General features: G+C 39.1%; 1 protein-coding gene across 2 annotated transcripts in view; it reads right to left on the bottom strand.

The window, feature by feature from the left end:
- Mgam (maltase-glucoamylase) overlaps positions 1-18,357 on the bottom strand; it is a 174,428-nt gene that overhangs the window by 51,476 nt on the left and 104,595 nt on the right. For both annotated transcript variants that reach the window (XM_046434116.2, XM_058575723.1), the window contains 12 exons: positions 17,281-17,405; positions 13,123-13,211; positions 11,083-11,132; positions 10,439-10,606; positions 8,491-8,643; positions 7,947-8,147; positions 5,561-5,715; positions 4,104-4,272; positions 3,745-3,841; positions 2,799-2,911; positions 1,528-1,653; positions 254-382 (listed from right to left, as the gene is read on the bottom strand). In XM_046434116.2, coding sequence (XP_046290072.1) covers positions 254-382; positions 1,528-1,653; positions 2,799-2,911; positions 3,745-3,841; positions 4,104-4,272; positions 5,561-5,715; positions 7,947-8,147; positions 8,491-8,643; positions 10,439-10,606; positions 11,083-11,132; positions 13,123-13,211; positions 17,281-17,405 — 1,575 coding nt within the window. The remainder of the gene's footprint in view (positions 1-253; positions 383-1,527; positions 1,654-2,798; positions 2,912-3,744; positions 3,842-4,103; positions 4,273-5,560; positions 5,716-7,946; positions 8,148-8,490; positions 8,644-10,438; positions 10,607-11,082; positions 11,133-13,122; positions 13,212-17,280; positions 17,406-18,357) is intronic.

The following is an 18,357-nucleotide window of genomic DNA, read 5'->3' as shown; positions in this document are numbered from 1 at the left end:
AAGCAAAGCACAAGTCAGTCGGCAAAACAAAGAGAGAGATTGACAAGGGACACAGAAAAAGAACTTCTTCATTGGGAGGTCCCTAGCTTCCACCTGCCTCTAGAGTTTCTGGGAATCTCTGGAAATATACTCTTCTTATTGTACTTGGAGTTCTCTGTTCTTCATATGGATAGAGGGACAAGAAAAGTGGTTCTCCACAAAGCCCAGTCCTCCTCCCAACACACTCCATCCACACAGGCACAAAACGACTCACCAGGATGAGGATGACCCGCATCCCATCAGCCCTCATGCGATTGATCAGGGCTGGAAACCCAGCAAACTTGGGGCTGAGGGTAAAGTCCAGCTGCCGCTCCATGTAGTCAATGTCTGAGTACTGCACATCCTGGGGGAGGATACAAGGAAACAGTGGCTGCTGGTGCTGAAAGTCCAGCTCCCAGAGGAGAAACACTCTCCCCTGCTGATGGTGAATTGAAATGGCTTCCTGTTGACTCTTGCCAATCCTAGCTCTTTCAGTATGGAAACTAGAAAATTCATCTAATTTTTCAAACTTTTACTCAAAATAGAGATATAATATAAATCAGTAAAAATAGGATGATAGAACCTCTATTTAATGGCTATTGTGAGAACATGTAAAATCATTAGTAGGGAAATTACTTTGTTAATGGCCATCATAAGAATTGATTGCATTTACCTTCCCCAGTGTTGCCCCTGATAAAAAACAGTTCATATTCAGAAGAAGAAAAGTTAGCTACTCAGTTGTAATACAATCTGAATGGTTAGCTGGCTACAAAATAAGAAAAAGAAAAAATAAAAACAAATCTCATAATTACTGTAGGCATTCAATCCCAGAGGTAATTAGAAATAGTTGTCTTATAAGAATATGGTACATTGCATGATGTATTTCCCATTAATGGAACAATTGCAAATAATTGAACAATGAGTAGAATAAAATTCAATTTGAAACTGCTCTGCAGGATCAGTTATAATTATTCAATACTGCTTCTCCTCAAATAAATGATAAGAGTTTATTACCATGTATATTTCCTTTGAAAACATATATAGAAGTCCTATATTCAGCCAGGGAGTAGCTCAGGGCTGATAAAATAATGTTTGCAGTACAAAAATATTGGAATTCATGAATACATAATCATTGAATTTGGGCTACTTTTTTTTAAAAAAAATAACCACTATTATTCTTGAGGGAATGTTCATCTCATGGTACCAAGGACTTTTTAGACCAAATGTCTAAAAATCAATAAAATAAATGGAAGAAATCATAGTATAGTAGAAAGGTTCTGGACCCTGCCCTATCTTCTCATTCTGAGTCACTGAGTCTACAATGCTATAATATGGGAGCAAGGCCCCACCTGAATTACTGTCAGGATGGAACTCAATGTGTCATCATGTCAGAAAAAAACTTTTTTGCTTTTGCTGAACCTCAAAAAAACCCCAAAAATAAGTCCAGACACAGAGAAGCCTGAGTTGGCTATGAGCTCATAGAGCCAGTGCACCAATACTGAGACATACATAGGGGAACTGGGCAGCCACCATCTCATCATACAAGCTGGAAATCTCAGAATCATTCTCATATCCATAGCGACACAGCTGGAACCCCAGGGACCAGTACGGTACCATCACAGGCCGGCCAATCACCTAGAACATGGACAGAAATATTATTCCTTACAGGAATGACTCAAATGAAGTTGTACAACAAATAATAAGAATATTTTTCTAGTGCCCCAAGATAGACAATCAACATATTCAAATCCAGAGAACTCAGCAGATATAAAATTACTAGGATACCTTGAGAAAGCTTCATTCTAGACTAAAGTTCATTCTCTTGGAATTCTGTACAGTCTAAATTTACTCTCATTCCGAGAGGTGGTCTAGGTTATTGCTGAAGAGAACAGATCCCAGAGGGAAAGTGCCTGGTTAACACACAGGCTCATGTCCTCCTGGTTCTGTGACCTTGAACAAAATTAAGTAATCTCTTCATGTTTCAATTCTTCACTGGTAAATTAAACATAATTGTAATGTCTGCCCCATGCTGTTTTGATGAGGACTTAATGACTTAATACATGTAAATACTCTAAAATGCAGTAAGAGTTTGATAAGTGACAGAATTTGTTTTTATTATCACAAAAATGACTACTGTCTTCAACAGTCCCAAATATTACCTCCATTACCACCATATCAGTCCCGCATCTTCACTATCATAACCCCATCACCATCACCCACACAATCCCCAGAATTTTCACCCCATCATCTTCCCTGTCACCACACAATCACCATCATCAACATACCCAACATGCTCATAACTACCATCCCCACCACTTTAACCAACAGCAGATGACCATTACCATTCTTAACATCTCTATCACCACCACTCGTACCTCGAATACTCCCACCATTACCCTTACCATCATTAGTACCTTAAGCACCACTACTACAATCCTCACACATATGGTCATTTTTCCACCATAAACATTCCACAACCACTCTTACCAATACCACTACCATAACTATCAGCACTAGGATCTTATCCTCTCCATCACCACTTCACACCACTAGGCTCAGCATTACTTCAGGTGCAGTGTCTACTTTACCTAATGTGGAATAATTAGGCTCTAATTTAATGATTATTGGAAGGTACTTATACCTTCTTATTATATAATATGCCTGGTTCTAAGAAAAACCTTCAATTCTACTTGTCAGAGTGAGTTTTAATAATGAATGAGTATTTGGGAACATGGAATGTGCCATATAAATGCTTGATAATCAGTTGAATTTCAACCTACCTCTGTGTACTGTTGAGTGACAAGTTCTGGAGTTGGCCCCAAGAACACATAAAAATCCAGAATTCCCCCTGTGGTACGGTATGTCAGAGCAGGTGTGGGCTGGAAAGTCACATCTGAAAAGATAGGAAAGTGACAAATGAAAACTAAGCTAGAAACCTACAAGACAAGGAACAATCTGTGAATCCCTAACTTCATTCTCTTGCACTCTAATCTATTAACAGCACCCATTCTGTACTGCACCCAAATGAAATTAAACAGTTCAGTGAAAGTCTACAGAGTCCCAGCCCAGGAAGTTTTCCCTTTGGTATACCTCATTGTCTCATTGTATTTATCATTATGTTATTTTAAAACTATTGATGTAACTTCTACTTCAGAATAGTTTAATAGACACATGGAGTGGCAAAAAGACTATTCAAAAGGTCTGTGTGCACCTCACCCAGCATCCACCAATGATAACATCTCCTTAAGCCTTGGATGTAGTCAAACAAAGGAAAATGACATGATATAATATTATTAACTGCAGTATGGAACTTTTTCAGAGTACACCAGTCTTAATGTAGACATTTTTATCCCCAGGCCCTGAATTTTCAACCCTATCTTATATACAGATTAAATTTATATCTTCATACTTAAAGATGTGAGTGCTGTGACTTAATTCAACATGGATACCATCTATGCAGATACTTCCAACTTAATAACCTCTAGGACACCTGGGACTAACTTGGACTTCCTATCCTTCATATGGAATTTCTGCCAAAATAGAATTGTATTAAATCTTGTTATCTCATGCTACAAGGCTGAAGTCAACAGAATGGAAAGAAGAAAAACAGCCACTATCCTCTAAATAATTTTGACATTGGAAAGCTGCTAGGTCAAGGACATTCTAGAGTTTCACAGGATGACTGACTGGGAGACAACAATAGAAGGAGCGCTGGCATCATCCTACCCATGGCATTGCTGTTCAGCAGGAGAACTCCATGGGCACTGCCGTCCTCCTCTAGTCCCATGTAGTAGGGGTGGACGCCATAGGAATTCTTCTTGTACTGAGAGTCACAGGGGAGATATGGAAGAAGGTTAGAAGTCATTGTACATGAGAAAGAATCCTAGAAAAACTTGTTTACTGAGATGGATTTGGTCTTCCATCTAAAAGGAGTAAAACATATAAAAAGCACAAATAAAAACTAGCCTATAGTCTAAGAGCAGAAAAAGAAAATCCGAGTCTGGGATCATGTAGCACAAGGTGACCATGATGTATGTGGGAGGAAAGAGGCAGAGAGGCACATATCCACAGGGCTCCTTGCTTACCCCGGGGGGTTCATCTCTGGAAAACATGCCCCACGTGTGCCAGTTCAAGTCTCTCCTGAAGGCTGTGTGCTCATTTTCCCCAAAGCCATAGATGTACTTGGAGGGCAGGCGGGTGGAGATGCGGAGGAACATGTCATTGAAGGTGAAGCCAAGGAGCTGAGAGTCCCAACTGCAACACACACACAAAAGGGTACATTCAGAAAAGAAAATCACCTTGCCTATTGCCTTCCAAATGCTGACTTTTTAAGGACAACAGAAGCTTTGATTCTCACCACAACCCAGAACCCAACATCTCCCAAACACACCACAAAGTCTTTTTGATGACAATAATCACAGATATCCCCGCTATGAACTTGGGAGTTTTCCTTCATATTCTATTTCTCAATTACATGGCCTGTTTTCAGTGTTCCCTTCACAAAACCAAATTCAATCCATCTCACCATCTCAGCTGCTAACACTCCACACAAGTCTTCCTTCAGCTCTTTCCCTTGAATAGTCCATTCCCTAAAGCTTTCCAGACGGATATGTTTAAGTATCTCTCGTCATGTCACTCCCTGATGACCCTCTTCCATGGCTTCTCATGGACACACCTCATGAAGCCTTCCAGGCTGCACCTGATCTAAGCCTTCCTGACACCCCAGCTTCATCTCCCACCACTCACCTCCTTGCTCGCTTCCTTGAATTTGTCTCATTCCTTGACATGCCAAGTTTCATCCTATATCGTGGCCTATGTTCTTGGTCTATCACAAATGTTATTCCCTCCTTGCATGGCTTTATGTTGGGGTTTCCTACTCTCCATCCAGAATCAGTTTCAAAAGTTAACCCTTCAATTGAGACCTGCTCTCTCCAGAGTATCAAAAGCAGTAACCTTACCATAACTCTTGATTACCTGCTCATTTACTTAGAGTAATTATCACTATCAACTTCCTTTAATATAGTTATGTAAATTATTGTGGCAGTGGTAAGATCAGAGGAATTATCCATCTATGAACATAGTTTCTAAAACAATACCTAATAGAGTGAAATAACCCATAAACATTGAATGGATGAATGCCCAGGAACAAGGAACAGACTCAGCCATCATCCCAATTGCCAAACACTTCCCATAAGAACAGGGCTGAAGGGGTTTGGGGTCCTGGCTGAGGAGTAGAGAACTTGCCTAGCACATGCGAGGCCCTGGGTTTGATCCTCAGCACCACACAACAATACATTAAAGAAAGGTACTGTGTTCAACTACTTCTAAAAAATAAAATAAAAAAAACCCTAACTTTAAAAAAGAAAAAGGAGGAGGAGGAGGAAGAGAACAACAACAACAACAACAGATATGAAGGAAAGTGTTTACTCATGGATCTGGAAATGGCAGAAAGAGGCCTGAGCCAGGTATCAATCTGGACAATAGTCCAGACAAAAAAATGTACAGTTACATGGAAATTCCAAGTTAGAAATGAGCCACGTACATTACAGTGCCTGTACTCTTACGGCGAATTTCTATTCCAAATGGATTCTCCTTAATGAGGACATCATAGAGTCGACTCTCCACGGTGCTGGATGGAGTACTGGTTATGTTCAAGGGGACTGGGACTTCATAACGACTCTTGTTGGGGTCATAAATCTAGAGCAGAAGAAACTGACTTTAAGTAAGAATACAGATACAGGGAATGAGTTCTGGGTTTCTATTAGCACAGAAGAAAGGATGTTTAAATTACTCATCACTAAGAAATAAGAGATGCTTGCTACATAGATAACCTGATTATTCTCAATCAATCAAACCATAGTGAATTTTATCAAACATCACAACATACACATCATGTAAATGGACAATCATTATCTGTCAAAAACAATTTAGGTACAGATATTATCCAAATATACACCCTTATAAGAATGTTAACATCATTGACAATGAGTCTAAATGCTATATATTTGCATTCTTTTAAGATCATGATATGTGGATTTAAGTGATACATCAAAGAACAACATCAGATTTAACATTTTGATCTGAATCCATCATATTTCACTATTAAGGCTTCTATTACAGTATCAAATTCACTTGACCCTTTGTGCTAACTTGCAACTTCATTGTGAAATGAGTGTGGTTTATGAATGTATCCTTTATTATTTTGTGTTAGAACAGTAACATATACGAATCCCTAAAATTCTTCAGTATTGAAAACTGTTTTCTCAAAATATGAACTTGGATTAAAATAATCATAGACTTGCAAAAATAATAGATTAAATATTCTATGAGTACCTCACAAACGCACACATAATATTACAGAGGTAACTGAGCATATGAACTTAATTATACAAGGCTATTGTTTTCAGAATTTCTCTTGCTAATGGAAAGTTAAAGAGAAGGATTCATGACACTTTGGCAATGTGAGTAAATGTACAACTCTAGAAATTCTGAGAGTACAGGCAAGGAGATGCCTAACAATGTTTCTGGGACATTGAGATGGTTCCATGGGAGAATTAAAGCCTGAATCATAAGAACTTTGAAGCTATAAGCAAGCACAAGAAATGAGATCAATCATTCTTGTAAAGCAACAGCAAACAAAAGGTACAGAGTATTAAAGGCATCTCAGAAAGATGCAAGTGTTTCGGAGAGAGAAACTGTATGGAAAGTGGTGGACGAGCTGAAAGCAAGTTCTTCAATTTTGAGCTTTTATGGGCCTACCACTAAACATCAATGCTATAGTGAGGACACTAAAAACAAGAACAAATACAGAAAATAACAACAAAGAAAACAGACATCATTCCTTACATTAGGACATGTTACAATTCTGAGAGTCCAAGTTGATGTCGCACATGTGAACAAGTACTATCCATGAGCCTCTGTGTTAGGTTTCAGAAGCACAAAGAGGAAAGACACATTCTGGCCACAGAAAAGCTGACAGTTTTAAGAGGGAAACAGACGCACAAACAGCTAGTCCACACGTAGGCTTTAGATGTAATTAAACAATATAAGGAAAAGAAATTATTACACTTCAATGGATATTTAAGAGACACATCAATTTCAGTGTCCAAAACCAAACTCTTACATTGTCCACATACAAACCTTTTCAGTACTCCTCATTTCGGGTAACATCACCTTTGTCAACACAGACATGACAAAAATATGGTACTCATTTTTCAAGTCTCCCTCTCCCTTATCTACATTTACCATAAAGTCACCAGATAATGTAACCCCCCTTTCTTTTTGTTTTTCTATGTGACATCGAAACGCATTACAGTTCTTATTACACATACAGAGCACAATTTTTCATACCTCTGGTTGTATACAAAGTATATTCACACCAATTCATGTCTTCATACATGTTCTTTGGATAATAAATATCATCACGTTTCACCATCATTTCTAACCCCATACACCCTTGCTTCCCCTCCAACCCCTCTGCCCTATCTTGAGTTTGTCTATTCCTCCCATGCTCCCTCTCCCCATACCACTATGAATCAGACTCTTTATATCAAAGAAAACATTCAACATTTGTAAACCCCCCCTTCATAGTTTAAAATGTTGACTTTTTCCCCATCTATTTTCCTGTACTCATCCAATCTCAAACCCCATATTTGAGAACACATATTTGAGAACATCTTAATTTGTCTCTCTCTGTTTTGTTCTCCAAAAACCTCCTTAGAGTAGCCAGAAAACATCTTCAATTTGCAAATTAGAACAGCTCTCACTGGCAATGAATTCTCACTATGCTTTGAAATAGGATAGTAATCTAGTGCCCTATAAATTGAACCTTAAAAGAATTTCACATTTTAGAGTTCTATAACCTAACTTGAAAACATAATGTCACTAAAAAGGGCCCACTCAGTACCTGATACAAGTACCATGTTTACCTTAAATTGCAGCATTTCATCCTTATGGTAGGTCACCTGCAGGTGGAGGGGATTCACAGGTGTGGAGGGGAAGGTGTTGGCATAAACAGAAGGCTTTAAGGAGATGTCAGCCGTGGCCCCATGGGAGTTGTACTGGACATTGCTCACAGAGTACAGATCATTGACAAAATAACAATGAGGGACTCCAACAGAACTGGATTCCTGGAAAGGAAAGTTGAGATTGTAGATCAACAGGTGGTCCTAGAGTTGTCAAATAGAAATAATCAGAGAAGGCAATCTGTATGGAGATAAAGCCAACACAGCACTCATTCATGTACATATAATTACATAGTGATAAAAAGTAAATTTCTAGACAAGAGCAAAATAATTATTAAAAAAAAAAACATGATCCCAATCCACATCTAATCTTCCTATACAGACCAGGTTCCTTGGAAGCCCTGTTTCTATGGAATTGAAGTAGGCACCTGGGTACTAGGGCTATGCTCAAGAAATTGCCGCCTAAGATTAAAGATCTGGGCGTCCATCAACACCTCAGTGAGGTTACCTCCCAGGCACAGCCTCGGGCAATGCAGTTTGCTTCAGAAGCACCATGCTCATCAGGGTAGCAGTCTATTTTTTCTTCATCTCTGATGATTATGTTCCACTCCACTGTGTATTCCTCTCCCAGCACAAGACTGATCTCTGTGATGATGGCAACCTGAAGGAGTGGAAAACACACAAAGAAATATCCTCAGAACAAAGGCCTGGCAAGTTCTGAATAGTTTTATCAACACATGTAGGCATCAGACCAGACTCTCAACAATAGTAGTAAGATTTGAAGGTAGTTCCTGTATAGTGGGCTATATACATGGAAGAGGGAATGTTCACTAGCAACATGGCAAATGACATTACCTTATTAAAATCTTGTGCATTATGTTGTGAACAGAATGAGATCAAATGAAACCTTCGGTGATCACCCCTTTCCTTTCCTTCCCCTTCAAGGAAGACATCATTAGTTGCTTCCTCTTTGCTCTTTCTCAAATTTTAGTAAACAAAATTCCCTAAAAATAGCTCAATTTTTGACAACATAGCACAGCTATGACCGTGAAAAAGTGAGAACTAGTTCCCGGGGACTTTCTGCCCAGGTATTTATTTCTAGATTTAAGGGTATTTTCTAACCCTATACCTCTCCCTACACACTCTTTCCTATCTCTCTTCCTGTATTTTCCCACAACCAGTAACTTGTTGACAAAATCTAAGCAGCTACTTCCTATCACAAGAGAAGAAAAGACCTTATTCTCAACAATATTGAGCCATTGAACCATGCCAGCCTGTAAACTACTATGTCTATTACTAGTATCTACTTCTATACAACTACTTGCAGAAAGAAAAAAAAAAGTCCAGCTTGTTACAATTTGGGGTTTCCTTTCCCTTGTAGCTGATGAATCCAGACCTGACATGCCACATTCTAGGCCCAGCACCAGACCTGTTGTCTGAACAAAGATCAGCTCAACTGCTCCAATTTAAACATCAATTAAAACATGAGTGAACATTTCCTATATGTTGTTTTGGCCCTGAGTGTCTTCTCAATTGTTCATGTGTACAAATCATGACACCTCACTACCCACATTCAAACACTAAAGGAGTTCCTAAGGTCTTATTAATTAACTTATTAATCAAATATGAATTGTGTCTGTTTTCCCACATGAATCCTTCATATACCTTGCACTTTGCCATATACATAACCAGCCATACAGAAATTTATTCCTAACTTCAAAATATGTGTATTCTCACATTGTGTTATCAGAACAAAATGTCAATTGTCATGATAGAAGAAGTCTAAACTCACTTATTTTCCCCAAATTTGGACCATCCCTCATGAACCATGTTAACCCAGAAGCTACAATGCCAGGAGTAAGTGCAGTACCATGGTCAGGATTATTGGGAGAAAGGAATTTTCATTAGACTCAGCATCAGAGTGAATGATTATAGGCTACTCAGGATGGCCATGTCTCCTCACAATCATTGAGAAATTATTCATTATTATTATCTAACCAAACAGGTACCCATCAATTGGAATCACCAATTCTTAGTCCTAAACTGTTTATTTAGAATATATGTGTTGGAGATAACTTCTACTCATCTCTTTAAAGTTTTCAAAAAGTGGGAACTTCAGTATTTGAATTCATGGGACTCCTTCCTCCCAACTTTACCTTTCAGCATCAGCCATCAGCTTCCAGATCCCTGTTCTTCTTACCTGTTCCACACTTTCCTAACTCTGCTCTCTTATGTATCCTGTAACTAAAATGTTGAAAGTGAAGCCAGTGAGACAGAGGAGAGCTCTGAGAGGCAGGACCTCCCTGTCTTACTAGCTCTGCCCATCACCTCTTCACCACTTCCATTCCCAGGCCCCTGACTTCCCCACCACAGGCATCCACACAACCTCAGGAAGCAGGAAAACCAAGGTGCTATGAATAATTCTGGAAAAACAACCTCAATACATGGATTTTTACCTTCAGCTGAGCATCATATGTGACCTTGGGAGCAGTCTGACTCAGGACACCATTGTGTTTCACTGTAACGTTGCTGGGTTCCTGTGTCCCAAAGATTTTAATCTGCTGAAATGCTAAATTATTGGGGTCCTTGTAGGTTGCTTGTGAAATCTTCACGTCCAGGCGGTTCTGAAAGTCAAAATAGCACAATGAAGCCCAAAGCTGTGCCTCTAAAACACAGATTCTCCAGCCACTCAAATGCTCCATCCTAGCCAGAAGCTCCCCACTGCTCTGAATACCTCTTAGCTGTCCCAACTAACAAATGCTGCGTGTATAAACTTACTTTCATATTACTCTGAGAAAACAAAACAATCAGGAACAGACACACACACTCATTTTAGAAATTCACATTGAGTTTTTTTTAAAAAAGCACACTGACAAACTGCTTTGATTCATAAATATTATTGCCTTCTTTTGATAAGATGGATGATACATTATTGGGACTGAAGTCTTATATGGCATTGTGTTGTTTACCTGTAGCCATTATTGTTATCATTTACTTATTTTTATGAAGATAGAATCATAATTACACACACACACAAGCACATATGAGCCTATGGTAGACAAAATCTCATACCTAAGATTTATAAAAATGTGCTACTCACTTGGGTGGCAGAAAACTCACAGAAAAGGTAAACTTTATTGGCCACAGTATCTGAAAGCAGAAGAAAGACATGTCAGAATGGCCTGCCCACCACACAAGAACAATTTCATCTACCTCTCCTTAAAGCTCATTCTGCAAACCCAGGGAGCAGTATTTCCTTCCTTTCATGATGGAGTACTATCCCACGATATATATACACCACGACTTCTTATTCATTCATCTACATGTGATCACAGGTGTTTCTATATCTTAGCTCTTATGAATAATGATGCAATTAACATGGGGGTGCACACATCTATTTGATATGCTGATTTCATTTTATTAGATATATTCTTAGAAGTTGGATTGCTGGATCATAGGATAGTTCTATTTTCAATACTTTGCGGAACTTCTATATTGCATCTCAAAATTCCTGTACCAGTTTGTACCTTAAACAGTTTTGTTCCACTTTCTCCTCATGATCATCCACACTTGCTATGTCCTCTTTTTCACATAAGCTTCCTAACAGGTATGAAAGATATCTCAATGTAATTTCTCTGCTGCTAGTGAATTTAAGGACCTTTTCATATACGTCTTAGTCAATTTTATGTTTTCTTTGGAAAAAATTTCTACTCAAATCCTTTGTCCAATTTTAAAATCTGGTTATTTATTCACTTGCTATTGAAACACAATTTTCCTGATGTATTTTTTGTGTTAAGACACTTAACAGATATGTGGTTTGCACATATTTCCCCATCTGTGGGCTCCCTTTTCCTTCTGTTGATTGTCAAGTTGAGCAGAAGCTTTCTGACTTGATGTAGTCCCACTGGTTTAATTTTTTACTTTTCTCATCTATATTTTTGGTGTCAACTCCAATTAAATACTTCCAAGACCACTGTATAAAAACCTATTCCCTATTTTTTTCCAAGGAATTATTGCTTTAGCCCTTAACTTTAAGTTTTTAATATATTTTTCACAATAACTGAAATATAGAAATAACCAAATGGTCAACCTACAGATCAATGGAGAACAAGTTGTGGTAATACATAAAAGGAATATTATTTAGCCTTAAAAATAAGAAAATCCTGTCATTTCTGATAATATGGGTGAAGCAGGAGTACTCCATAGTAAGAGACACAAGTTACACAAAGCAAAGAGAGAAAATACTATATGATCTCATTTACATGTATAATCTACAAAAGTTGAATTTGTTCAAGCAGAGACTAGAACAGAGGTTGAAAAGTGGGGATAGAAAGCACTTGTAATATGTTGGTTCAAATGTACAAACATTCAACTACAAGAAGACAAGTTCTGGTGAGCTAATATACAGATGGCTGTGATAGATGTTAACTTATTTGACTGGTAATCATTATAAACAGTACCTGAGTATATGGTTTACATTGAAGATTTTCCATCTTTCCATATCAGTGAAACATTCAAATAAAATAAATTGGATAATATTTAAAAAGCTACACCTTGACATTGAGGAAATTATAAATAGAGTCTCCAAAGAAGCTATGAATCTTCTCTCTCTTTCCAACAGTAACCTTGAGGAGATTCCCTTCCAAGAGTGTTTAGGAATATGCATTAAGGGCATCTATTTCCTAATATAGGACCCCAAGAATGTTACTAACTGGTGCCAGAAACATGAGGTAAAACATAGATAGATGCAGATACACTCCAAAAGTACATTCTCCTGGCCTTCCTGATATGTCCTTGACATTTGTTGCTAAGTATTTTGGGGGAAGACATTTTCATTACAGATGAATTATTGGAAAATTCTTGACCATATGTCATCCAGGTGTCCATAGAATAATAAAACGAGAGCCTATTATAGATCACTGACCAATGGCACACTGCTGAGAAACAGAAACCTGTTGTCCTCACATTGGTGGTTATTTGATACATCTCAAGTAGCACAATCAGAAACAAACTCTTCTCTCTAGTGACTTTTGCTACTGTGACTGGGATATTTCTCTTCCAGCTGCATGACCAGCAAGAGTGAGGGGCCATAACACACAGACGTAGGAGGGCAAGCAATACTCTCTCATAACAGACTCACCTATCGATGCCCCATCATCCCAGAAAAGTTCTCCAGATGCTTTATTGTTCTCATCCAGGGCAATGATGAGACCAAGGGGGTTCTGCCGACTGTGGGAAACAGGAGTTACATAACACAGAAAGGTCAGTGATAGATCCAGCCTGATTCCCTCTTTAAATTGGGAGCTATCTCACCACAAAGATGTAAAAGCTAATTTTGGCTTTACTGTAAATTACTACAAATTCTGAACCAGCTTGGAATGCCTGCCCGTGCCATGAACTCACCGATGCCTGGCTCTCTCTGACCAGGTAACAACCCTCTCTGAAACTTTAGTGATGCCTCATAAATCTTGGCCTTCCCTGGCCAGATAACAACCATCTCTGAGGCTCTAATGACCTTCATAAATTCTGATGTCGGGGCCAGCAAAAATGTAAACTAGCCTTTGTGTTATGCTCTCAGTTTTGTTATCTGTAACCCCCCTTTGTAACTTTCTGGGCTATAAATCTGCGCTGCTGGAAAGCTACACTTCTGTCTTGTTCCCGCAGTTTATGTTGGGAGAGGCAGCCCCCTGCCGGTCGAAATAATAAGCTTGCTTTAATTGGATTTTAATTTGAGTCAGTGGTCTTTCCTTGAGTCCTGGTCTAACAGTCAGGACTGAAAGAATTTTGCCAAATGCTTCCTTCATATTTCAAAGTTACTTGGAAAAGATGGCTCCACTTTCTTCAGGAACAAAGGACAAATTAGAAAGCATTTCTTTTTTCTAGACTAAATAATGTCACATGAGATAGAAATACCCCAACCATTGTCACTAAATGTTTATGTAGGAGGCAATAACTTAAGCATCAGAATCACTGCAATAAGGACAATGAAAGCAATGTATATAATGAAAGCAATGTTTATAATGCAGACTATTGGCAGAGAAGGAAACCTTATACAAATATATGCATCCTATCTAAGGACCAGTTTCAATCAGGAAGCAAAAACACACCAAAAGGCCTATTTACATAATGCCACTTCCCTTACTTGGTAACTTACTATTATTTGTGTTGAGAGAAAAACAAAGCATTCTAATTATCTGCTTTAAAATGTGGAACAGGAGCACAAAACAATGCTCAAATAGATGGTCCAAGTGCTGCAAAGAGAATAGGAAGGTAGGAAGAGCTATTTCATTAGGCATCTCCTCATAGCCTCACGCCTCTGGATTCCCAGCTGATCTCTGGCTCCTGTGCACCCTCCCTGGCCTTAGGTGGCCTACTTCAGCCTCCACTGCACAAGTCAGGCTCTGTGATAACACACTAGCTTGCTGTCACTCTCAGTGCTTGTGTTGATCTGTCGCTGCTAAGAAGTTCAAGACACAAAAATTCAAATAAATCGAAAATCATGATCTATTTCACCTTCATTGTAAGAGAGATCAGACACTATCTCCAAAAAAACAAAGCAGAAAATGAACAGTGACACAAAAGGAAGCACTTCAAAATGATACTTCCAGAACGATGGTGGAATAGACATTCTAGAGTACCTATCCAATGGAATACTACTTGATCCTAGATACTTTGCAAAAGAAGTATAATAAAATATTCTTGGGTTTGAAAGACAATAAGTACACATCTAAGTGAATGAAAAACTAACAGGGGTAAAAAACAATGGACTACATTCACAAGGGTGCTCAGGAAGCCAAACCTGAATTTCCCTGGGGCCAATGCCTAATAGGCCTAACATTGGAACCCTAAAACTGGTAACTTAAGGAAAAGAGGCTGAACCTCCAATTCACAAGTGAAACCAGGATCTTTAAAGGGACCTAACATGATACCAAGTTGGCAGTAGTCCAACTGGCACGTACCCAAAGATAAGGTAATTTGCTTTTGGAGGACACATACATCTATCTGGGTCCTCAAGGTCACCACATATGAAAAACAAAATATCACTGAACACACAAGGTATTAAGTGGGCATTAAAGAGTCTGCAGAAATAACAAAGCATAGATTTACATTCCACTAAGGGCTTCGGCAAGTAAAATTTTTAGATAGAGCATGAAATAACTACCGTTGAAATATTTAACAGTATTTAGGAGAAAAGAGATACCTGTAAAGGTTAGAAGTTAGACAATGTCCAGAAATTCAGAAGGGGCAGCACTCCCTCTGCTGGAAGAGCAGGGAGGATTTTTTGTGTATGAAATCTGAGATTACTTTGGATCTTCAAGAATCCACTAGGGCTGGACATGTATATTTAAAACTATTTCATGAGATTCTGGTACAACTCCCAGAGAAGAACCACTAAATACATAAATTTAATGTATGCATTCCCAGATGTCAAAAACTGAAGACTATAGGAAGAATTAAAATTTGATTTTGTACAACTCCCTTCCAAGCCCTCTTCTCTGATAATGTTAGCATAACTTACATTTGTTTTTCTCCAGCTCTAGGGTTGGGAGGCCAAAATAAAAAGTGCAAGATAACTATACCGGTTGGGTATGGTAGTAATCCTAGAGCCTTGGGAGGCCGAGGCAGGAGGATCTTGAGTTCAAAGCCAGCCTCAGCACAAGTGAGGTGCTAAGCAACTCAGTGAGATCCTGTCTCTAAATAAAATACAAAATAGGGTTGGGGATGTATGAGACTCAGTGCTCAAGTTCCCTGGGTTTAATCCCTGGTACCAAAGAAAGAAAGAAAGAAGAAAAGAAGACAAACCTGTACCACCTAAAACTCTTTTAAAGGATCAGTATTTAAAATCCATTTATTCAAAACATTTTCCTCCAGTGAGTGCGAAAGTTTTCAAATATGGAAAATGGACCCTACATAAGTCACTGTTAAAACTAATATGTTTCAAATATTTCAGAAATAAAATTTGGTGATCTGAATTTTAAAAAAATGCACAAAGGGCTGAGTGTATCAATCAGTGACAAAAATCTTAAGGTACCAAGTTGGAATACCTGGGTCTGTAAAGAGTAATAAGTACAGAAACCCAACCTAAAGCTATAAACTGGGTGAATATGTTTGGGGAAGATTTGAGCCAGGGCTGATATGTACACACACACACATACACACACACACACACACCCCTACATATACATTAAGTTATAGTAGGAAAAACAGTTGTTAAGGTTAACTCGGAAGAAGATTGTGATGGATCTTAAGCACCCTATTAGTCAAAGAGTTCAGACTTCAAGCAGGAAGCAACAAGTTAAGATTGTCATTTGGGAAACATAATTTAGGAGTCAGTGTAGACAATATCCTGAACCTAAACACTTAGAGAAAAAAAAACAACAGCTAGTGTTGGATTAAGGCATATTATTCATAAAATCAACAATTTGAAAATTTAAGGTCATAAAGGAGCTTCAAAGCAAAGATGGGTATCTAAATGTCAAAAAACCCTCCCAGTATATTAAAAAAATAACATTTTCAACTATGTGATGATATAAATGTGAACCTCTTTAATACAGATATATCCTGCACTTTTAAAATAAAAAATTATAAAGGGAAAATGAATGATATGGAATACTTGAGGTTTGTAGGAAAAGGAAGTTTTGGAACCAAGTTTCAATCAAAAAATGAAATGGATTCATGGGAAAAAGAATGGGAAGTTGAGGCTATAGGAAGCTGTACAGAGGATCCCACATCTAGAAAAGAAAGTAAGTGAGGCAAGAACTAAACCTGCACATAGGTGGTCAGGCCAAGGCGAACAGGGTGACCAGCTGACCAGTTAGCTCAGAAGTGTGTTTTTCCAAGAGATGAGGTTTTCAGTGCTATAACTAAGCAACAGCCCTCAGAGGACCAGGGAGGCCAATCTCTTAAGCTACCATGGTGGAAATTCAGAGATTCGGGTGGTTTAAGAATACAAGTACTGTCATGATCTTTCAAATCTATCTGGGTGCAGCCCGAGATCAACATCTTCTTGAGAAAGACCCGAGGGCAATCCAGGCAGAGTGTGATGACCCTATCACCATACACGCATCTCAGCACCTCTGCCCCCACACTCCACATGCTGCTGCCGCAGCCTCTGATCCACTGATGGTTGCAGAATTGGATGATTTGAAATATGTTAAAACACAAATTACCACATGAGCAAGAACAAAAAAGTAAAGCGAGTTTGGTATAAACTGCTTTGTCCTTGAGGGGGATGGTGTTGCCCATCAGAAGTCGTAGTGAACCAGTGTGTAAAGAAGAACACTAGCCCTGTACTCACCTCAAGTGTGTGTTCAGTGCAGGCTCCTGCAAGGGCAGGATGTAGCCCCCACGGACATGAAGGTTAATGTGGTTGAGAGGGGCTTCAAGGTCCTTCCACACTCCCCTGGCATTAGTGTTTGCACCCTGTGGGATGAGGAAACAGAAGATGAGGAAGAGGACACATTCTGCCCTGAACAGTGCATCTGGAAGAAGCCTCCTCTACCCCACTGAACGTGCTACCTGCTCATCAACACTCAGCACCACCTGAGGGTAAACTTCTGCCTTCCCTCAGCTGCTGTGTGAAGTCCTACTGAGCTGCTTTATGTCTAGGAGGGTCCACTGCCTTTCAGCATGGCTACAGCACATCTCACTTGAGGTCCTAGTGTGGATAACAGGCCACCTTCACCCACAACCTCTTTCTGAGACACAAAGCACAGCTACAGGAGGCTGCACAGCCATTCCTTCACCTTTTGTTGGTTCCTCACACACTGTCCACAATTGCATCTCTGCAACTGCTCCTTCACCAAGTGTCTTCTCAGTCGCCATCTGTCCTCAGTCTCCACTCCCACCCACCTAACCAAAAGTTTGGCCTCCAACTTCACAGAAAAGATCAAAGTGAGCTCACATACTTTGTAGTTCCTCTTCTTCTACTCCATACCTGAGTGCTCATGATTGATATCTTTATCCTTCTCATGTGAGAGTGGATCCCTTGTCTGAATCAATCTCTAGAAATCCCAGGGGACCTTACAAATTTCCTCAACTAGAGCAGGGCTGCTCAGTGTTGGCACTACTGACATTTGGGGCCAGATCATTCTTTATTGTGAGGCTTCACTGTGCTCATTGATGTTTAGCAGCATCTTCAAATTCTACCTACCAAACCCTAATAGCCACTTACTTCTACCCCACTGTGACTTTTCAAATGAAGCCACACATTGACAAATGTCCCTCAGAGACAAAAGACTAAGGACGGTTCCATAGAGGTAAGCAGAGTGGATATTGAAAACAAATAAAATGATGTATACATTAAAAGTTTATTTGCAAATAGTTGAAAGCCAGATTTGGCAGGGGGGCAGATTTTACCAATATCTACTGAACA

The sequence above is a fragment of the Marmota monax genome, unplaced genomic scaffold, assembly GCF_021218885.2.
Source record: "Marmota monax isolate L192 unplaced genomic scaffold, Marmota_monax_Labrador192_F-V1.1 WCK01_AAM20220418_F8-fsc00122, whole genome shotgun sequence".
Lineage (NCBI taxonomy): Eukaryota > Metazoa > Chordata > Mammalia > Rodentia > Sciuridae > Marmota > Marmota monax.
The sequence above is the reverse complement of the archived record's forward strand: the minus strand, read 5'-3'. Positions and strand labels throughout refer to the sequence as shown.